The sequence below is a fragment of the Malaclemys terrapin genome, chromosome 4 (assembly GCF_027887155.1).
Source record: "Malaclemys terrapin pileata isolate rMalTer1 chromosome 4, rMalTer1.hap1, whole genome shotgun sequence".
Classification (NCBI taxonomy): Eukaryota; Metazoa; Chordata; order Testudines; family Emydidae; genus Malaclemys; species Malaclemys terrapin.
This window is the reverse complement of record NC_071508.1, coordinates 33,381,512-33,404,330: the sequence shown is the minus strand read 5'-3', so window position 1 is coordinate 33,404,330 and position 22,819 is coordinate 33,381,512. Positions and strand designations below refer to the sequence as shown.

General features: G+C 46.6%; 1 protein-coding gene across 1 annotated transcript; it reads right to left on the bottom strand.

Moving 5' to 3' along the window:
* Positions 1 to 12,788: 12,788 nt before the first annotated feature.
* On the bottom strand, positions 12,789 to 22,428 carry CCDC86 (coiled-coil domain containing 86). Its single transcript, XM_054026187.1, has 4 exons — positions 21,973 to 22,428; positions 21,485 to 21,614; positions 15,822 to 15,896; positions 12,789 to 13,909 (listed from the first exon to the last, which is right to left on the bottom strand). The coding sequence occupies exons 1-4, from the start codon at positions 22,266 to 22,268 to the stop codon at positions 13,790 to 13,792; spliced, it is 621 nt and encodes a 206-aa protein (XP_053882162.1). The 5' UTR covers positions 22,269 to 22,428; the 3' UTR covers positions 12,789 to 13,789.
* Between the last annotated feature and the right edge of the window lie 391 nt (positions 22,429 to 22,819).

The following is a 22,819-nucleotide window of genomic DNA, read 5'->3' as shown; positions in this document are numbered from 1 at the left end:
TGGGCCGCCGGGGGCCGGGGGTGCTGGGCGGCCGGGGGGTGCGCCGGGCCGGCGGTGCTGGGCGGCCAGGGGGTGCGCTGGGGACCGGCAGTGCTGGGCGGCCAGGGGGTGCGCTGGGCCGCCGGGGCCGGTAGTGCTGGGCGGCCGGGGGGGTGCGCCAGGCCACCGGGGACCGGCGGTGCTGGGCGGCCGGGGGGTGCGCCGGGCCGCCGGGGGCCACCAGGGGCCGGCGGTGTTGGACGGCCGGGGGGTGCGCCGGGCCGCCGGGGGCCACCAGGGGCTGGCGGTGTTGGACGGCCGGGGGGGGCGCCGGGCCGGTGCGCCAGGCCACCGGGGGCCGGCGGTGCTGGGCGGCCAGGGGTGCGCTGGGCCGGGGGCTGGGGCGGGCGGTGCTGGCCCGGGGCCGGCACCCCAGGGCCCGAGCCGAGCCAGGCTGGAGACGCTGGGGCCGGTCGCCGGAGGGGGCCAGACTGGGCTGCACCTCCTCGCCCTACCTCCCCAGCTTACCTGCTGCCTGCTTCAGGCTTCACGCGAATCAAATGTTCGCGGGAAGCAGGGGAGGGGGCGGAGTAGGGGCGGGGGCGTGGGCGGGGCCAGGGCCCCGTGGAGTGTCCTCTTTTGGGACACTCAAAATATGGTAACCCTATATTACCAGAGACTTGATTCACTGCCCATTGCAGAGCCAATGCAGGGATTGGAGCAGCTGCAGGTTATTCAGGGCTGAGGCCTTCACAAGACTTTTCTCCAAAACATTTGTTAGTTGTCAGAGTTCAGCATTAACAGCAGCAAACAAAGCCCAGACTCTAAACAGCTTCTCTAAACCTTCCCAGTTGTTCAACCTTCACTTCCTTCCCACTTCAGCTGTCCTTTGGCTTAAACTTCCAATTGTTACTGCTGGCTGGGTGGTGCTACTTTGGTCTCGCTGTATGGCTGGGCTTTTAAACTATGCCCAGGTGCCTAGAACCTACGAGGGGAACTTTCCTTCTACAATCTATACATCTAAATCTATATAAACCCATAATAAATCACTGGTGGCTCCACAGCCTGTTCCTGATAAGCCACAGTGGCTGCCCTAGAGTCTGCAGCAATGGATGCCCCACCTCCTCTGGCCTATGCTTTTTGCCTGTCTGGACAGTGGCAATATGGGAAGGGTTAAAGACCCCTGAGTTGGCCCCCAGCAGGGAACAGGGTCTGATAGTTGCAGTGTTCAGCCTGATGAGGAAGCAGGGGTGGGGAGACAAGGAACCGGTCTGAATTCCCAGATGTGTGAAAATGACTTTTCCCACTGAGCCCAAGAGGCAGAAATCAAGTGCCAGTTTCTCTGCAAGAAGACAGACAGAAATTAGCTTTTTATTTTAAAAATTATGTCTTTTTCTACACCTGGAAGGTAGGTAATTGTCCTGGGACCCACAGAACCCCTTATTTATCAGCCAACTGTTCCTATTACCCCAAAAATAGGACTCCAGGCATCCCTATAAGGGCCTGCCTATATTCACAACTTAATACCAAAACCAGACAAATTGAGAAGTGAAAGGGGGTATAGAGGAACTGCCAGGGTTTTACCAGGGGGCTTCCCTCCAACCTGTGGAGAACAGACTAATTTTGTTAGCCCTTGGGAGGATATGGATATAGCCTTCTGCTCAAAGGATTGACACTCAAAGATTTTTGTTGTTGAATTACTGCTTATTTAAACACAATATTTCCTAATACAGTAAATTTAAAAAACATAATATTCAGAAAACAGCAAATCTAAAATCTATTAAAAGAAATAGAATGTTATGCCTTTTTAAAGAAAATGTGACTTTATTAGCACAGATGCACATTAAAGTACTCAAAATTGCAATATCCTACAACTGGAAGATAGCTTTAAGTGGTTACATTCTATATGCAATGGCTAATTGGATATAGGATGCTGACAGCAAGTTCTTAAACATTAAAATAATCAACATACATACACAAATATCCAACTTTATTATCCCATACACACCCATTCACTCACTTTATTTCTTATTATTAGCTTCCTTTCCTGTTAACTTCCTTCCCTCTACTCTAGGTCCTTCTGATCTGTCAGACCTAATGTTGTCACTGCTACTTCTTCTTTGCTTCTACCCTCTTTCTTCATATGATTTCAACTCTTTTAGTTGCCTTTCTTCTTCTTCTTCTACTTCTCCCACTCATCCTAGCTCCTTCTACTCACACTAAGACTATGTCTTCACTGGGGGGAGGGGTCGATTTAAGATACACAAATTCAGCTACGAATTTGAGGTATCCGAGCGGACTTACCCCGCTGTGAGGATGGTGGCAAATCGACCTCCGGGGCTCCCCCGTCGACGGCGTTTACTCCTACCTGCACTGGTGGAGTACAAGCATTGATTCAGGGATCAATTGTCGCGTCCCGACGAGACGCGATAATTCGATCCCCGAGAGATCGATTTCTACCCGCTGATTCAGGCGGGTAGAGAAGATGTAGCCTAAGACTGACAGACTAACTAAAGCCTATTAGCTCTCTGCCTTATATACAGATGTAGCTTATCCTGATTGATTCTCTTTTCAATCCCTATCATTATCAGCCAATCAGCTTCAAGACCGTCACCTGTCAATCAAAGCTGGATCTGGTTGAAAACCTGTGTTCTCTCCTCAGGTTTTTGACTGACCTTTATTTCACCCCCAACCTGCCTGCTTGCCATTGGCCAGATCATTTTAAGGCCTCCAGTTTGGTTTTCCCAGCTTTGATTTCTTGCAGCCGCCATCGTTTTCCCTAGCTGTAACCACTTAAAACCATCTTTATTAACTATTTAAATCGTTATGATTATTAAACAAATTATACACTTATCTGTATCTTAACATTATGTTTCACTGTCACCACGCCAATTTCATTAATTCAAACAAGCTCAAATCTTACAGTGCTTCTGGCGCTGTATTTCCACACAGAATAGAGCAGCCAGAAAAATCTCATGTATCAGTCCCCTAGAATAGCATTAAAGAATCCTGTTGCTGTGGGAGACCATTCCAAAAATATCCTCCACCACCACGTATCTTTTTGTATTTGTTCCATAACTTGTTCAATTTCATCATTAGAGTGGTGTACAATGATCATGACTTTTTGTGTACTTTCCTGAGCTTTCTGTAATTGTTTTTGTAAGTCAGGATGCCTTAAGAGCTGCCTAACTAAACGTATGTTCATTCCCAATGGTACTGGGCTAACCTTGCTATATATCTGAAACTGATCCTTAACTTCACTTTTTATTTCAGACAATGAAAAATTAAAATCACATCCTATTAATAATATATATATATTTTTAATAATGGAGATATCCCATCTCCTAGAACTGGAAGGGACCTTGAAAGGTCATCAAGTCCAGCCCCCTCCCTTCCCTAGCAGGACCAAGTACTGATTTTGCTTACATACTGTAGTTATATTACATAGACATTGCATGTTGTCAAGTATCAGGGGGTAGCCGTGTTAGTCTGTATCTACAAAAACAACAAGGAGTCTGGTGGCACCTTAAAGACTAACAGATTTATTTGGGCATAAGCTTTCGTGAGAAGAAGTGAGGTTTTTACTCACGAAAGCTTATGCCCAAATAAATCTGTTAGTCTTTAAGGTGCCACCAGACTCTTTGTTGTTTACATAGACATTGGTTTTCCTGAGGATCATGTGTTACGATAAACAAACGATTAACTTCAAACCAGTTACACCAACTTCAAAACCATACACATTTATTTCCTATATACACAACTACAGATCCATTAAGTGAAAAAGGATCTAGTTGGTAATGACATCTTCTCTTTTCTGAATTTAAACATATATCATATGGTTGTATAGCATCATAACTGCAAACATATCCAATACCATATTGGATATGTTTGCAGTTATGATGCTATACAACTATATGATATGATATATGGTTGTATAGCATATATTTCCATGCAGGCTTCAAATTCCACAGTTTTCCATACAGAGCTTTGTTTCATGCCCCACAATATATGTTCTACTGGCTGCATTACACTATCATTAACATTTAATCCTAATGCCACACTCAGTTCTATCTGAGCATCAGACATCACTATATAGGTGGTAATTTGATTTAATTGTACATCATATGTAAAATTTATCATTTTCCACTAAGAATACAATTTTTGTTCAGCTATAGTAGCATATTTCCACATAATGCTTCTTATTTCTAAAGGCAAAATCCCACTCATTCCATCCCTTATGATGTCCTTTACCACATCATTAGTCCATGTTTGTGCTTGTATACAAGCTAATGCCATAGATACATTGCTCTGTAATACCTCCACTGTTTGTAATACTGCTAAGTGATCCACTTCTTGTAGCTTCTCCCATCCAGGGAGCAAACTAGCTATCAGCTGATGGCTAGTGCTTATCTCATTTAAAATTATTTTAAGGGATTTAGACAAAGCTTCTCCTTGCTGTCCTACTGCATTTAATTAACACGCCAAGACCTGTTCCTGCCCCTCCTAGAGCTCTGTCTAGCAGATCTCTTTTTACTGTGTTAGCAGGGATTCCTGTTAAAAGTTGGTTCCCAGCCATCTCTTCAATCCTATAAACAGGGGTTCTATGTATCTAGCACACTGTGGTTGTATAAATGAGATATTCATGGGAGTTAAATCTACTACCACCGTTTTCAAGGAGTAGGGGGGATTTATGATCAATTGCCTTCTAACATCCTCTTTTATTATGCAAGGACCAATTCTAACTTTCTCAGGCATGGATACCATAATATGGTGAAGATGTTACTGAAATTGTTAGGGCCAACAATCCTCCATGTTCCACTTCCATGTTTTCTTGTTATATGTCTGCTACTTTCACACTAATAGGAAAACAGGACTTGACTCTTCTTAACCTTTCTACATCCATTATTCTGCTCTGTTTGTACTAGGGTGCTTGCAAACTTAACTGATCTCTTGATATGATTTCCTGTTGAGGCACACACTGAATCATTATTCCATTGTGCCCTCATTATGGATCAATAATATTAAATAAGATGTTGTTTATTTCAACATTGTTATGGGCCCATTTTAACACTATGGTTTCCCTTTCTTCTTTTTCCATTTAGGGGCATATCATGCTATAAAAGCACATGAGGGTTTTCCCCTTGGAATGATGTACAGTTACTTAATCTACTGTATTTCCAGATGCAGACCCCACCTCCTCTAAACATAACATAGGCTTATCTTTTCCATTATTTATAATCATATTTCACCCGGTGATGTTATGTCAGTTACGTGTGCCCATCTGTCTTCCCTTTGTATCCAGACCCATTTACATTTTTGCCCATTTAAGATTACAGAGATCTGTATGCTCTCTCCTTCATCCCATGGGTTGGGTGGAGTTACCTATGGAGTGTCTTATCACTGGCTACCTTTCATATTTATTACCTCAGTTTGGTGGATTACATGCCATCCTTCCTTATTCATGCCGATGAACCATTTACAAATCATTGTGATATTATTCTTTTCTTCTGTTGCCTGGATACTACTGATTGGTGTTGCAGCTACAAGAGGAGGGCTACAAAAGAAGCCCTTGAGGAATTTCACCATGATTTCAATAATTTCCATCCCACCATCAACCTCAGCCTAGATCAATCCACACAAGCGGTCCATTTCCTGGACACTACTGTGCTAATAAGCGATGGTCACATCAATACCACCCTATACCGGAAACCTACTGACCGCTACACTTACCTACATGCCTCCAGCTTCCATCCAGGACACACCACACGATCCATTGTCTACAGCCAAGCTCTAAGATATAACCGCATTTGCTCCAATCCCTCGGATAGAGACAAGCACCTACAAGATCTCTATCAAGCATTCTTAAAACTACAATACCCACCTGCTGAAGTGAAAAAACAGATTGACAGAGCCAGACGAGTACCCAGAAGTCACCTCCTACAAGACAGGCCCAAAAAAAAAAATAACAGAACACCACTAGCTGTCACCTTCAGCCCCCAACTAAAACCTCTCCAGCGCATCATCAGAGATCTACAACCTATCCTGAAAGATGATCCTTTACTCTCACAGATCTTGGGAGACAGACCTGTCCTCGCTTACAGACAACCCCCCAACCTAAAGCAAATACTCACCAGCAACCACACATCACTGAACAAAACCACTAACCCAGGAACCTATCCTTGTAACAAACCCCGATGCCAACTCTGTCCACATATCTATTCAAGTGACATCATCATAGGACCTAATCACATCAGCCATACCATCAGGGGCTCGTTCACCTGCACATCTACCAATGTGATCTATGCCATCATGTGCCAGCAATGCCCCTCTGCCATGTACATTGGCCAAACCGGACAGTCTCTACGCAAAAGAATTAATGGACACAAATCTGACATCAGGAATCAAAATACTCAAAAACCAGTGGGAGAACACTTTAACCTGTCTGGTCATTCAGTGACAGACCTGCGGGTGGCTATATTACAACAGAAAAACTTCAAAAACAGACTCCAAAGAGAGACTACAGAGCTAGAATTGATATGCAAACTAGACACAATCAACTCCGGTTTGAATAAGGACTGGGAATGGCTGAGCCATTACAAACGTTGACTATCTCCCCTTGTAAGTACTCTCACACTTCTTATCACACTGTCTGTACTCGGCTAGCTTGATTATCACTTCAAACGTTTTTTTTTTTTTTTTTTTTTTCTCTTAATTAATTGGCCTCTCAGAGTTGGTAAGACAACTCCCACCTGTTTATGCTCTCTCTGTATGTGTGTATATATATCTCCTCATTATATGTTCCATTCTATATGCATCCGAAGAAGTGGGCTGTAGTCCACGAAAGCTTATGCTCTAATAAATTTGTTAGTCTCTAAGGTGCCACAAGTACTCCTGTTCTTCTTTTTGCGGATACAGACTAACACGGCTGTTACTCTGAAAGAGGAGGGATGTTTGGGATATTTTCGGAGCTACTAGGAGACTGTTGGACCATGCAAATACTCCAGATCCATTTACTAGAGTACATTGCCATTGTTCAATTTTAACCACCCTTCTCCATGTTATTCCTCTCCTTTCCTCGGCTGTCCATTTATATCCTGCTGGTCCTGGTAAGGGAAAATTGTGGGGACTCACAATACCCTGACCATTGGCATGGACAAATGAAATAAGACATTTGTGTGAGTTTTGCATCATTATATCTCCTACTGGTCCCATAGTGACCCAAAATTACCCAATTCTCAACATTTTTGTTATTTAGTTTTGGAAATATAAAGAGGCAGCTCACATTACTGTCAGTGACAGCAGTTTGGTTAGGTTTACTCCACTGGATCTTTGCTGTTTTCACAATTTCTGAATTCATACCACCATAGCAGAAACCAGTAACCACTGATACCCAGAAGAGCCAAGATGAATAGAACTGCATCATTCACCTTCTGGACTCTTTCTTTCTGCAAAACAGAACAACAGAAGACTATTTTTCTCTCTGATGAGTGTTTTAATTCTAACAATCTTTATTAAATAATTGTATTAAAATATATTATTTTAAAACAATTTAATCATTAACTATATACAATAAACACTAACAATTATAAATGCTTTTTATTATATGATCATTTTTAACTATTTGCAACAATTATTTTTCAATTAATGGCCCATACAACTCCATTGACAAAATCAACTATGCATTGCATTTATGCAAGAAATTATTATTCCAGAACTGATTAGTCCTATTTCCATGAGTACCAATCTAATTCCTGCTATTCTGTTTCCTATTTCCACCATTACAGGGATGCTTAATGGGATTGAACCCTCTGTTCTGTGAATGCCTCGAATCACTTTTTTGTCAGATGAAATATATGGTATAAATTCTATGGGATTTCCAATGGTATTCAAGATGGAGCATGTGGATCCAGTATCCACATAACAAACCCGTCAAATTCTCTCCCTGTCTATACTGACATCAGTTAGGGGTCTCTCCTGGCTGTTGTTTAATAGTTTTTTTATACTCTGTGGGGCTTTGGTCCATTGGCTGAAATGGATCCTCCACCTGTACTGCTACTAATGACAAAAACCTTGACTACATCCTGTGACTTTAGTTCTGGCAGAAATTTGTACCATTCTCTTTCTTGCTGCACTGGTTGCATTTTAATTATAATTTATAAAAACTCTCTCTCCCTATCAAACAAAGTAAAACAAATGACTAATTATGCAGGAATTTAAACTTTATTTTACAGCCTCTCCCCTCCATTTCTTTAGTTGAGATGAATGGAACCACTTTGTTACTTTTCTCTTTCCTTGACAAATATCTAGTTGGTATATTGTAGGATTGGCCTTGTCCACATTTCTTACTGGTCCCATCCATATTGGACTATATATGTGGCCCTTTTCAGTAATATGTCTGTACATAACCATATCACCTAGTTGCTATTTCTGTGGGTGCAGGATTGGTCCCATCTTCTTATCCATTTGTTCGATATTTGCCTTAAGAGCAATTGCTTCCTGTTTATGTGTTTCAGCAATGTATTTTAATAACTGTTGCATCCACTGATCTGTTAATACCCTAGGTTGTAATTCATCTGGAGGCATTCCAACCACCCATCGTTGTTCAGGCAATCTCATGTTTTGCCCAGTCATAGCTTTAAACAGAGTTACTCCATGTGAAGCTACTTTTCCTCTGATGGCCATTAATATTAAAGGAAGCTTTTGGTCCCAAACCTTACTCTGATGATTCACTACTTTTCTTAAGGCTGTTTTTAGCATTCTGTTTGTTCTTTCCACTTGTCCCAAACTCTGAGGATGTCCAGCTTCCTAATTTCTCCTATAAAGTGTGATCCTTGATCTGAATCAATTTTCTTAGTGACACCCCACCTAGTGATTACATAATCTACCAAGACTTAAGCTGTGGTTAAAGCTGTTATTTCTCATAGGGATAGCCTCTACACATTTTATAAAAGGATCCAATACTACCAGGCAATACTGTTTTCCTCTTGCAGTTTTCGCAAGCAGACCAATATAATCAATCTGTAACCTGACCCATTGGCGTTCTATTCTTTGATGTCCCAATGGCCCTTTTACTATCTTGGTATCTGCATTATTGGCAGCGCATATTCTTCATTACATATTCTTCCACATCTGTTCTGATACTTGGCCACATCCTATAGCCTACTAAGAGTTTTATCTATCCCTAATTTTCATTATTATGAACTAAGGCTATAATTTTAGATGTAACTTCTGTTGGAACAACCCATACAAACATGTCATCTTCTGTTTTGGTAGCTAACACTAATCCGGTAGCTAACACTAATCCTGTTTCATTCTGCCAAATCTTTCATCCCTGATATTTTTCTTTTGTTACCAATTTCCTTATTTCAGGATCCCTTTTCTGTAGCACTACTAAATCAATTTGTTCTATCTTTTTTTCTTCTTCTATTTTTGCCATTGGGGTTGATTGGAATTGTGGCTGCCATACTATCTCATCCTTGTTTCCTTTCTTAGCCTGTTCATCTGCCTTGCTTTTCTACTGAGCTCTTTCAATGTTTCTCCTATGAGCATTCACTTTGCCCATTAATACTAGTTGGCTACTATTATTCAACATATCTATTCCTATTATTCCATTGCCATCCAAATTTATCAGGCCAAATTGTCCTATTCTTTGATTTGTTCCTAACCAAAAACATATTGGCTAGCTAAATGGCACTTTATTTTCTGTTTCATTAAATCCTTGCAATCTTTTTATTGCTACTGGTGGTCCAAATAAATTATTTTTACCAGTACCAAAAGTGGCACTTGTGTCTACTAAAATATTTTGTTTGAAGGCTCTGGTGTTAATCACCACATATACTGTTGGTCTTCCCCATTCATCACGTTTTAAATGTGCCACTAGGTCAGCATGATCATTTGCTGACACTGGGGAGATAGGGAGGCCTATACTTGGTCTTTGGAGCATGGGGGAGCCGTAGGTATGCTCTTCTCATGACTTGCCAATCTCAGAAGCAATTCTTCAGTGGGTAGCCTATCAATCTGATCCCTAGGCTCATACTGTAGCTATTTTCTCCAAAGCCAATTTCTACCCAGATCAGAAATTCTCTTCTTTTCACAAGGGGCAAGGTTTTTATCTTTGCCGTCTTCTTTCCTTGGTTCCCCTTTATTTTGCTGGTTCCTTTTTTCCTTGTGGCCCATTGTTGGGGAAAGTTATCAGCAATGCCCCTTGAGGTTTTTTTCTTTGTGGGTGGCCATCCTTTCTGTATTTCACCTACAACTTTTCCTAGACCGTTTAAAGCAGTATATGAATTATTAAACATTCTGCTGTTTTCACTGTTAAGCCAAATTGTAAAAAGCAACAGAGGGTCCTGTGGCACCTTTGAGACTAACAGAAGTATTGGGAGCATAAGCTGTGTTATATCACACTCTACGGTACCTTCCCATCCCGAGTCAATTCAGGATTTCCATGCACTAATTTCCAAGTCATACATGTCTCTGGTTTTTCTATTACCCATTGTTTCTCTACAGAATCAGAAAAACGTCACTTCTTTTCAATATTACTTCCATAGGAAAGTCCAGAAAAGTTTGCTGAACTTGTATGAGAGCTAACTCTGTTCTTTTCCTCTAATTTTCTGCACACAACTTTCTTAATGCTCACTACAGCACTGCTTCCCTGAGCTGCACTATTTACTACCTTCAGAGCCTGCAGCTCTTCCTATAAGCAAGCTGTTTCCTATTGGCAATATGCATGGTTCAGAACCACATTTACTGCCTGCTGCCTTTGTGGCCATTTTCCTTAAACAGCAATCTTGCTCCCTTAATATTTCAAGCCATTGCTTATCACAAGTGCATTACAACTTTTTAATCTTCAGCTCATCCTTTAAACTTTTCTCTTGTAATGTGGAGTTCTCAAGCTGAACCTTCTCCCTAAGTCAAAATTCCAGTTGCTACTGGAGCAACTGCTGAACCTGGTCTCAGGAATCTTCTAACCTTTTAGATTCCTCAACTCAGATATGCAAGCGTTATTTAGTTCTTTTGCAACCACAGTTGAGACATCTGTTCCTGTTGTCCCAGGTATATCAGACATTTTAGCCAACCAACTGGATATTGTACTCCTAGTTAGAGGACCTGTGGACTTGCCCAATACCCTAATTTGTTCCATGGCGCAAGGTCCATGAGGGAACTTCTCGGGGTTGTCTCGTGTATCACTCCCACTCAGCCCTTCTAGACTGTCAGAGCATCACCTCATTAACCCCTCCTGGGCCTTGGAGGTGGCTTGTTTTACATACCTTCCAGGCACAGGGAGATAATGAGCATCCCAGTGGCAGGACTGGGAATAAAACCCAGCTCTGGTGCTTCCTGCCCCATATTCATTCCCAGAGAGCACCCCAATGCTCCTGCCCGTCCATTCCTACCCAAGGGCAGGGGAGTCAGATCCCTGGCAGTGCAGCATCTACTGGGGACAGAGGCACCCATGCAATTGCCAAACACACCCTGCTATCACGTAAATGCCTGATGAGAGAGGGACTGACGCAAACCCTGGTTACTGGCATGGCTGGGCAGAACTCCGCGGCTGCTGCCACATCCACCCTACGCCCACTGGAGAAGGAGCAGCTCAGCCTCAGTGGGCATCCTGCCCCTCTGCTATGGGCTCCATCATTAACCATAGTGAACCTGGCCAGGCAGGCTCTTCCACACAGGCCTGTTATTACAGCAATTGCAAGACTCACCTTGTGGGATGGATGCAGCAGCTCAGCGGGTTGCTAGGCCCGCTGGTGCATCGAGGTGACAGGATGTTCTCGGCAGGGCTGGAGGCAGAAGTCCAGCCGCTGAAAGCTGCCAACTGCAGGTGACAGGGTGATCTATTGCTACAGGCATCGGCCTGGCAGGAGGGATCAATCAAAGGCCCTGTTATCACATACACGTCTGGCCACCCCTCTAAGTGTCCCTCATGCCCAGCCTTAATCCTCACTACCATCCCCTTTCCTTTCACCTCAGGCCCACCTCACCACTCTATTCCTTTCTTTTTACAGATCTACCCCCCACTCAACTCCATGCCGCCCCCTCCCAGCAATTCACTTTACACAGGTTCCCCCATTCTTCTCTAGCCCCCCTGCTTCCTTGTGTCCCCTTAGAATTTACTTAGAGCAGTGGTGTCCATTTTTTTTTTTTTTTTTTACGCACAAGTTCACTTTCTGAATTTAAGATCAACCCAGGATCTACCCTGCCCCTCTCACTCCATCCCCTCCCCCCACTCAATTTCACTGGGCTGAGGTAAAGGTGCAGGGTCTGGCCTGAGGGGTTTGGAGGGGTCTCTGGGATGAGCCTGGGGCAGGGGGTTGGGGTGCAGGAGGGGGTGAGGAGTGCAAGCTCTGGCAGGGAGTTTGGGTGTGGGCTCAGGACTGAGGCAGGAGCTTGGGGTGCAGACTCTGGACTGGGGTTTGGGGTGCAGGAGGGGGTGCGAGGTGTAGGCTCTGGCCAGAAGGCGCTTACCACAGGTGGCTCCCTGCCGGCAGCACAGCAGGGCTACAGCAGGCTCCCTGCCAGTAGACAGGCAGGCAGCTCTGCGCGTTGCCCCTGCTCCTCTGCACTGACTCCACAGCTGCCATTGGCTGGGAACTGCAACTAATGGGAGCTGCATGGATGGCACTTGTGGGCATGGGCAGTGCACAGATACCCGCTGCTCCTCCCAGGGCCGCAAACCTTCTCCCCATGCTGAATGGCTCCTGCACAGCGTGTCTGGCTCCCTCCCGCCATCCCCACTAGTTTGTTGTGGACACTCCCTGCGCCTTACATTCCTCTGGATGAAAAGGAGAGAACAGGACACAGGCTTGGCTGGTATTTTCGGTTTCATTTCTTTGGCCAGAGCAATATTTCTGCATGGATCAACAAATCCCTTCTCACATACAGCCATGACGTGGTTGGGAGCAATCCACCCTCATCATCCTCTCCTAGCTGTTGCCAGGAACCTCTTCAGAGAGTTAGTGGGTCACCTCAGGCTGACTTCCAATGGGAGTCCAGCAAAATAAAAACCCACTCTCCCATTGTTAGTCTCAGCAGAAAGGCCAACAATTGGCTAAGGCAAGAAGGACGAACACCCACCTCAAACCTGGGGAAGAGGCAGATTGATGGGAGAGAAGCTTGGCCTACTCTGGGCAGCTGGGACTTCTGTCCTTTACCGCAGACCAAGGCAACAGCCCATTAAAAATATAAGATAGCAACAGACACAGCACCCAGCCCACAACCCAGGTCCCTACAAACCCAAATCTTTTTCCACGTTGTTCCTCCTAACAGAAGATCAAATTATTGAGGCACAGGCCAAGACAGACACCAGAAGCAGCTCCCTGCTCCAGCCCTGCTCCCACCAGCTCCACAAGCAAGTGAGTGTGTGCTGCTTAAGAGGATTCAGGGCCTTTAACACCAGGGGCTCTAGTTCACACATTGGCTCAGCTGCCACGGTCTTTGTTTTTTTTGCCCCAAGTCAGGCAGTATGAGGACACCTCATCCCTGTCCCATCGGGGCTTATGACACTTCCCAGCGCCGTGGACTGCAGCATCCTGCCTCACTGGTGCAAGAGAAGACTATGCAGGTTTCCATTTAAGAGCAGCCGTGCAGACTGTGGGTTTGTATAACCCCCTGCCTCTTGCGTGTGAGCCAGCAGCGTGTACTCAGTGTGGCTGATCAGCCCACAGCAGGGAGGAGAGGTGATGGGGAGTCCCCAGCAGAGGCATAAGGAGGCGGTGGGCAGGATAGCTGGAAAAGCAGTGTCAGGACAGATGGACCCCAAAGAATCAGCTGCCCCGAGGCTTTATTCCCCTTCCCTGCTGCAGCCTCACTCCTTGGCCTCTTTGCGCTGCGCCTGGCGTTTCTGCAGTAATGCCAGCGTATCCCGCTTCTCGATCCGGCGTAGCTGCTTCTTCTTGGCACGCTTCAGCTTGAGCGGATTCCGGATCTGTAGGGGTGGAACAAGAGAGAAAAGCTGTGAACCTCAGCCATGGAACAACACAGACCAAGGACAAAACACCTCTTGGGGACAGCTGGTCAGAAAAAAATGCTGCTGGTATCTCATGAGGTATCTCATGAGAGTTGTATTTCAAGTGCCTCATAATCCCACTTCCCCTCTATAGGCTGGGCTGCCTGGTCAGACTACATCTCCCATGATGCATCACACTGTCCCTTCGTGAAACTGTATATAATGGGTAGTCGTGCCTGTGGTGCATCATGGGAAATGTAGTCTGGTTGGGGAGTCCAGCCCATAGAGAAGAATGGGAGCATGAGGTAACTCAACTACAACTCCTAGGAGGCACCATGGCACCTTTTCCAAATGGAAACATTTCAGTTTTTCAAATGAAAAAAAAGACAGTTCTCACCCCCCAAAAAACAAAACAAAACAAAAAGTTAATCCTCCAATTTTCAGTCAAAAACAGTTTCAGTGGAAAGTTTTCAGCCACCCATAGCACTGGGGCAGTGGTTCCCAAACTGGGGTTCGCCAGAAAAATTTCACTAATGGCGGACAGAGGACCCTGGGCATTGGAGACAGCAGGTGGGACCCGGTTGCAGGGCAGACACCCCGAGCCCCAGGGAGAGCGGGGCCGGGCAACTGGGGCTGGCAGCCCAAGTCCCGGCGGTCAGCAGGGGAGCTGGCAGCCCGAACCCCAGCACTCCGTGCGGGGCTGACAACCCAAGCCCCACGGAGAGCGGGGCCGGGCAGTTGGGGCTGGCAGCCCGAGCCCTGCCCCCGTCAGCGGGGAAGCCGGCAGCCCGAACCCCAGCGCTCCGCGCGGGGCTGACCACCCAAGCCCCAGGGAGAGCGGGGCCGGGCAGTTGGGGCCAGCAGCCCGAGCCCTGCCCCCGTCAGCGGGGGAGCTGGCAGCCCGAACCCCAGCGCTCCGTGCAGGGCTGGCAGCCCGAGCCCCAGGGAGGATGGGGCCGGGCAGTTGGGGCTGGCAGCCCGAGTCCCAGTGGTCAGTGGGGGAGCCGGCAGCACGAACCCCAGCACTCTGCGGGGGGCTGGCAGCCCGAGCCTGAGGGAGAGCGGAGCCGGGCAGTTGGGGCTGGCAGCCCGAGCCCTGCCCCCGTCAGTGGGGGAGCCGGCAGCCCAAACCCTAGCATTACCCATGCAGGGCTGGCAGCCCGAGCCCCAGGGAGAGCGGGGCCGGGCAGTTGGGGCCGGCAGCCCGAGCCCTGCCCCTGTCAATGAGGGAGCTGGCAGCCCAAACCCCAGCGCTCCGCCCGGGGCTGGCAGCCCGAGCCCCAGGAAGAGCGGGGCCAGGCAGTTGGGGCATCCATCACACTGAGGAAATTTAAACTTAAATCCCTGAAAATATTCATTTTTAGGAGGGGGTTCATGAGATTTCACAGTTTAGTGAAAGGCATTCGCGGGCTGTTAAAGTTTGGGAACCACTGCACTAGGGCAAGTCATGCATCTTGGGGCCCAAAGTGGTGCTGTTCCCTAAAGTATGGCCAGCAGGGCTCTGCCTAGTCTAGCTCTGAACAGTTTTAGTAATGGGCTCCACATGCAACAAAAGACTATTCCAGAGACTCATAGATTCCAGTGTGAGGCTGTTTTTCCAACTATTCATCTGGATTTCTCTCTCTCTCTCTGTTCATTTTCACTCTCTTGTCCCTGCCATGGGCACTCAACAAGAACCATTCTCTGCAGGGAGAAAAACTGGGTTGACCCCAGCAATTCACAAAAATCTGACATGAGCATGTGTCAGGCCTCAACACAAATATGGTTTTCTGAGCAGCAACCAGGACACAGTGAGTACGGGAGGAGAAGCCCCCCAAATGAATCCATCCCATGTTGGAAAGGTGGGTTCTGGGTCTCCCTGCAGGAGATGCTAAAAAGCCAGGATACTCACCACTTGTACGATCTCTGCCTTCCGCTCGTTCTCCAGGCGTCGTTTCAAGTTCTCTTCCCGGCGCTGCTTTTTCTCCTGCAGAAACAGTAGAGTGAAGCTTTGATTTTATATCCTGCCATTCAGGGAAACTGCATTCTAGAGTCATGCTCAGGAACGGGAGCAGAGGGGGAAGAGGCAGAAAAGGTGAGAGAGGTCCACAGCAAAGATCGTAAGAGAGATGGAATCAGCGAGGCAAGAGAGTACAGGGAGGGCAAGAGATGCAGAGGAGAAGGCTCTTGCACCAGGCCCAGTGAGGTTCTCTCTAGGTACTTTAATAATTAGTTGTGTGTCTGTGCTTAGAGATCCTTCCAGGAGGACAGGGGAATCAACACAATGAGTGGGTGAGAGCTCCATAATCTAGGGACCTCTGCTATGGAAGTTCTGCCTCCCTTCATAAGCCTCTCCCACTGGTGGGGGGAGGGGGGGTGTTTCACTGCTTCAGTGGAATGCTGGGATCGGAGTTGCAGGAAGGAGAGGCGATCTCAGGTGGCCAGAGACACTCTTACACAGGGCTTTGAATAGCAGGACACACCCCTTGCTTTGCACTCTGTATCCAATGGGGGGGCCAGAAAAGACAGTAAATGTCAGGAAACTGGGGTGACGAGTGTGTGGGGACCTGTGCCACTGAGCAGTTGGGCTACTGTGTTATGTACCAGAGGGGGCTTATGCACCAGCTGTTGGGCTTAATTCCTTGGAGTGGTTCCAGCAGGTGGCACTGTTCTATACCTTTCCCAAATTCTTTTTCTTAGTGCACAAGTGTTATAGATTTAAAAGCCAGACAAGACCATTGTGATCATCTAGTCTGAGCTTAAATTTGCACTTTATTTCAAGTCTGCATTTATCTAGCTTCAATTTCCAGTCATTGGATCTTGTTATGCCTTTGTCTGCTAGATTAAAGAGCCCTCTATTATCAAATTTCTGTTCCTTATGTAGGTACCTACAGACTGATAAAGAGAAGATCAAGGAGTGGCTTGAAGTATAGCATATTGGAATTGGAGACCGTCCCTTTAAACAGTGTGACTCTTAGACAGACATGCTGGGTCATTTAGTTTTGGGTTATGCAAGGTTCTGGGAGCAGTGATCCTGGGAAGGAGGAAGCCACATCAATGGGGATAGTGCTTGGGGTGTGCTATAGACCGCCGGGATCTAGCCTGGATATGGACAGAGAACTCTTTAACGTTTTTAGGGAAGTAAATACTAATAGGAACTGTGTAATCATGGGAGACTTTAACTTCCCGGATATAGACTGGGGAACAAATGCTAGTAACAATAATAGGGCTCAGATTTTCCTAGACGTGATAGCTGATGAATTCCTTCATCAAGTAGCTGCTGAACCGACGAGGGGGGATGCCATTTTAGATTTAGTTTTGGTGAGTAGTGAGGACCTCGTTGAGGAAATGGTTGTAGGGGACAACTTTGGCTCGAGTGATCATGAGCTAATTCGGTTTAAACTAAATGGAAAGATTAACAGAATTAAATCTGAGACTAAGGTTTACGATTTCAAAAGGGCTAACTTTAATAAATTAAGGGGACTAGTTAGGGAAGTGGATTGGACTAACATATTTAGGGATCTAAAGGTGGAAGGTGCCTGGGATTATTTCAAGTTGAAGTTGCAGGAGCTGTCGGAGGCCTGTATCCCGAGAAAGGGAAAACGGTTCGTAGGCAGGAGATTTAGACCAAGCTGGATGAGCAAGCGTCTCAGAGGGGTCATTAAGAAAAAACAGAAAGCGTACAGGGAGTGGAAGATGGGAGGGATCAGCAAAGAAACCTACCTTATTGAGGTCAGAGCATGTAGAGATGGAGTGAGAAAAGCCAAAAGCTGTGTAGAGTTGGACCTTGCAAGGGGAATTAAAACCAATAGTAAGAGCTTTTATAGCCATATAAATAGGAAGAAAACAAAGAAAGAAGAAGTGGGACCGCTTAAGACTGTAGATGGAGTGGAGATTAAGGATAATCTAGGCATGGCACAATATCTAAATGAATATTTTGCATCAGTATTTAATGAGGCTAATGAAGGGCTGAGGAATAGTGGAAGTGAGACGGATAGGAATAAAGGAGTGGGGGTTGACATTACCGTATCCGAGGTAGAAGCCAAACTCGAACAGCTTAACGGGACTAAATCGGGCGGACCGGATGATCTTCAGCCAAGAATATTAAAAGAACTGGTGCGAGAAATTGCAAGCCCATTAGTGATAATTTTTAATGAATCTGTAAACTCGGGGGTGGTACCATTTGACTGGAGAATAGCTAATGTGGTTCCTATTTTCAAGAAGGGGAAAAAAAGTGACCCGGGTAACTACAGGCCTGTTAGTTTAACATCTGTAATATGCAAGCTCTTGGAAAAAATGTTGAAGGAGAAAGTAGTTAAGGACCTTGAGGTCAATGCAAATTGGGACAAATTACAACACGGTTTTACGAAAGGTAGATTGTGCCAAACCAACCTGATCTCCTTCTTTGAGAAAGTAACAGATTTTTTAGATAAAGGAAATGTGGTGGATCTAATATACCTCGATTTCAGTAAAGCATTTGATACGGTACCGCATGAGGAATTATTGGTTAAATTGGAAAAGATGGGGATCGATATGAAAATCCAGAGGTGGATAAAGAACTGGTTAAAGGGGAGACTGTAGCGGGTCGTACTGAAAGGTGAACTGTCAGGTTGGAGGGAGGTTACCAGTGGAGTTCCTCAAGATTCGGTTTTGGGTCCGATTTTATTTAATCTATTCATTACTGACCTCGGAACCAAATGTAGGAGTGGGCTGATAAAGTTTGCGGATGACACAAAGTTGGGCGGTATTGCCAATTCGGAGAAGGATCGGGATATCCTGCAGGGAGATTTGGATGACCTTGTAAACTGGAGTAATAGTAATAGGATGAAATGTAATAGTGAGAAGTGTAAGGTTATGCATTTAGGGATGACTAACAAGAATTTTAGTTATAAGCTGGGGACACATCAGTTGGAAGTAATGGAAGAGGAGAAGGACCTCGGAGTCCTGGTTGATCGCAGGATAACTATGAGTCGGCAATGTGACGTGGCAGTGAAAAAAAGCTAATGCGGTCTTGGGATGCATTAGGCGAGGTATTTCTAGTAGGGATAAGGAGGTGCTGGTTCCGTTATACAAGGCACTGGTGAGACCTCATTTGGAGTCGTGTGCGCAGTTCTGGTCTCCCATGTTTAAAAAGGATGAAATCAAACTGGAATGGGTACAAAGAAGGGCCACTAGGATGATCCGAGGAATGGAAAATCTGTCGTATGAAAGGAGACTCGAGGAGCTCAGTTTGTTTACCTTAACCAAAAGAAGGCTGAGGGGGGATATGCTTGCTCTCTTTAAATATATCAGAGTGATAAATACCAGGGAGGGAGAGGAATTATTTCAGCTCAGTACTAATGTGGACACGAGAACAAATGGATATAAACTGGCCGTCGGGAAGTTTAGGCTTGAAATTAGACGAAGGTTTCTAACCATCAGAGGGGTGAAGTTTTGGAACAGCCTTCCGAGGGAAACAGTGGGGGCAAAAGACCTCTCTGGCTTTAAGATTAAGCTTGATAAGTTATGGAGGGGATGGTTTGATGGGATAACGTGATTTTAGTCAATAGGTCAATAACGTGCCATCGCTGGTAATTAGTAACAATGGTCAATGATGGGATATTAAGTTACTACAGAGAACTTTTTCCAGAGGGTCTGGCTAGAGAATCTTGCCCACATGCTTGGGGTTCAGCTAATCGCCATATTTGGGGTCGGGAAGGAATTTTCCTCTAGGGTAGATTGGCAGAGGCCCTGGAGGTTTTTCGCCTTCCTCCGCAGCATGGGGCAGGGGTCGCTTACTGGAGGATTCTCAGCGATTTGAAGTCTTTAAATCACGATTTGGGGACTTCAACAGCTGAGTCAAGGGAGAGAATTATTCCAGGAGTGGGTGGGTCAGCTTTTGTGGCCCGCATCATGCAGGAGGTCAGACTAGATGATCATAATGGTCCCTTCTGACCTTAGAGTCTATGAGTTTGCTCACTTCTCTGATCAGCCAATTCTGGGGGCAGAGTTGCTCTCTGGGAACCAGGCTCTAGTGCTGTTCAGAAATTCCCAGAAGAATAAATTTGCCCTGTATGCTGTTTGACCACCTCTGTTCCAGAACTGGTGTATGGGTAAGCTTGGAAGTATTAGATATTTATCAGTAAATGTTGATTTCATCATACACGCTGAAATTGATGAAAAATATTTCTCGCGATAGTAATTGAAAGATACAGATGGGCAAAGTAAGAAAAGTGCTGCTTGAGAACTTATTAGGGTTTGATTTAAAGCTATTTACGTTGCATATTTTGACACAATGTTGATAATTTGTGTTTTAACAGCCATAAAGCTTTAGCTCTTTGAATCTCGGTGTTTGACTGTCACTAAATAATTATTGTCTGACCCCCCCCCCCTATAATTTCATACAATTGTGAACATTTAAATAAAAAAACAAAAAAATGTTTAAAAATAAACATTCATATTATCCATCAAAATGATAAAAAAAATAAAAATTGAATTCTGCCAAACCTACGTATAGCATAACTACATCAAAGTCAAACTTAGATTATACCCAGTCTATGTCACTGATTTCTCCTCTACTGGAAAAATAACCAGCAAGGCCCCAAACATTTGCTACCATCCAACAGAGGAGCGACGCTGGTGTCAGAAGAAAAGGCAATACAATTAAGTTGCATGGTGTGAAGGAAGAGAGAAGGTGGCTAGAGCAAAGAGGAGACAGTCCATGAGATAGCCTGGAGCTAGGATGTGGCAGGTTTTTAAACAAAACTGGATCAGGAATGGAACAGAAAACCAGTGGAATTGTTTCAGGACAGAAGTGAGGGGATCGGCACATGGCAGTAGGTGTCTGCACATGCAAACTGCCACCCCAGATCAGAGGTGAGATCCATCCAGCCCAATATCCGGTCTCTGACAGCAGCCCGCACCAGATGCTGTAGAGGAAGGTGCAAACAACCCTCACACCACATATGGAACAACCTCCCCAAACAGAAGTTTCTCCTGGAGCCCAGGCTGTTCCTAGTGGTCAGCTTAGATCCTGACATAGCAGGCTTGGCACCTCAGATTTGTATCCCCTCGTATTTATCATTAATGTGGAGAGCTGAAACACAGGGAAATCATAGGAAGGAGAGCCAAAGATCGGGGTGGAGCCGAAGCAGCAGCATGCACAAGCAATGCTGCAATGGAGGCAACAAGGAAGGTCCCAGACGCTGGACAGGAGGGAGGTGGAAAGGAGAGAGGTCAGGCTCAAGAATGACACTTAAGTTAGAGGCAAACAAAAGGCAAGCTGAGGTGGGAACTAGAGCTGGGGTGTATGGGGGAGACTTCTATAGCCTGAGAGAGGCATTTCTGCCCTGGAGACTTAGAGGTGAAAGAACTGAGACAGTACAGCAAGGTTACTTGATCACAACAGGCAGAGGGATGGCAATTCCAAGGTCAGGATACCATCAAATTTTGGGGTTCATTAACCCTTGCAGGCCTCCTCTTGCAGCCTAGTTTACTGCTGTGATAACATGTGGGTACAGGGGAGGGGAGAGACACACACACACGGGGTTGGGATAATTGGGCAATGAGCTGTGTTGCACCATCCCGTCCCATTACCTCACGCGCCCTCTGTTTTTCTTCCTGAAGATGCTGGGCAAAATCCTTGACTATTTTCTTCTCCTGGCGCTCTTTCATCTTTCGCTCCCAGGAGGTGCGGAGGGGCTTGTCCTGAATCATATGGGAAAACCTAAAGAAGAAGAGAGGAGAGAAAGAATTCCCATTAGCCACCAACACACAGAGGGGAGCATTTACATTAAGACAGCTTCACACGGAACAGACTCCAAAGCACTTTTACAAAGGGGAAAGGCGTTATCCTGGGTGCCAATTTAGCATTAGTGCCCATCTCCAATTCCCTCTGTTTGTAATACATCATGGGGAAAGTCACAAGCCTTCCTAGATGCCAGCGCCATAAGCCTCCTTATATCACCCCCAACTCTACCCTAGTCTTCCCCCTCCCCCACACTCCATGGTCTTACTCCTGCCCCCCCCGCACCTCAGGCTCCCCACTCCCGTACCCCACCTTCGCGCCCGGCCTCCCCCCTCACCGCTTCTTGCCGGGATCCTTCCACACCCGCCCGGATTTAGGTTTTCCCTTGGGAACCGCCGGCGCCTCCTTGGCCGGATTCCGCCGCTGCAGGGCCAGGGCCGGTGCCGATGCCACCCCCAGGGTCTCGCCGCGGCCGGGCTCCCCGGGGGCACCTGCTTGCCCGTCCTCGGGGCCGAGCGGCGGAGCCAGAGGCTCCTCCCGGCGTCGCTCGGGCGCCGGCTCTAGCCCCAGCGCCTGCAGCCTCCGGCTCCTCCGCAGCCGCCTCCTGGCCCTGAAGCCCCGAGCCGGCTCCATCCCCACGTGTCCAGCTCCAGCCTCCCGCCGCGTCCCTCTCAGCGTGCCAGCGACGTCATTGGCGCGAGCGACAGGAACCGTTCCCGAATCTACGCGTACTCAGAATCAAAGCACACCAACGTAAGGTGCCATGTTTGTGAGGGGCACCATCGAAGAGCCCGCCCCCCTGTCCGCCATGTTTGTGAGGGGAACCATTCAAGAGCCCACCCCGTCCGCCATGTTGGTGAGGGGCATCAGAAGGAAAGGTAGGGTTGCCAACTTTCTAATGGCAGAAACCTGAACAGCCTTGCCCCGGCCCTGAAGTCCTGCACCTATCCACCACTGCTCTGAGGCCCCGCTCCCTCCCTTGCTCACTTTTCCATTTTCATTGGGGGGGGGTGGGCTCTGGGGTGGGGCTGGGATGAGGGGTTTGGGGTGGAGGAGGGGGCTCAGCTGAGGCAGGGGGTTGGAGCATGGTGGGTGAAGGCTCTGGCTGGGGGCACTGGGGTGGGGCTGGGGGTTCTGGGGTGGGGCTGGGGATGAGGGGTTTGGGGTGCAGGAGGGGTCTTTGG

Coding starts and splice junctions, on each gene's coding strand:
- CCDC86 (XM_054026187.1), bottom strand. CDS start 22,268: ATGGAGCCGGCTCGGGGCTTCAGGGCCAGGAGGCGGCTGCGGAGGAGC. Junction 21,615..21,972: donor AAGGATCCCGGCAAGAAGCG/GTGAGGGGGGAG, acceptor CTTCTTCTTTAG/GTTTTCCCATATGATTCAGG. Junction 13,910..15,821: donor AGGCAGAGATCGTACAAGTG/GTGAGTATCCTG, acceptor CCACCCCTACAG/ATCCGGAATCCGCTCAAGCT.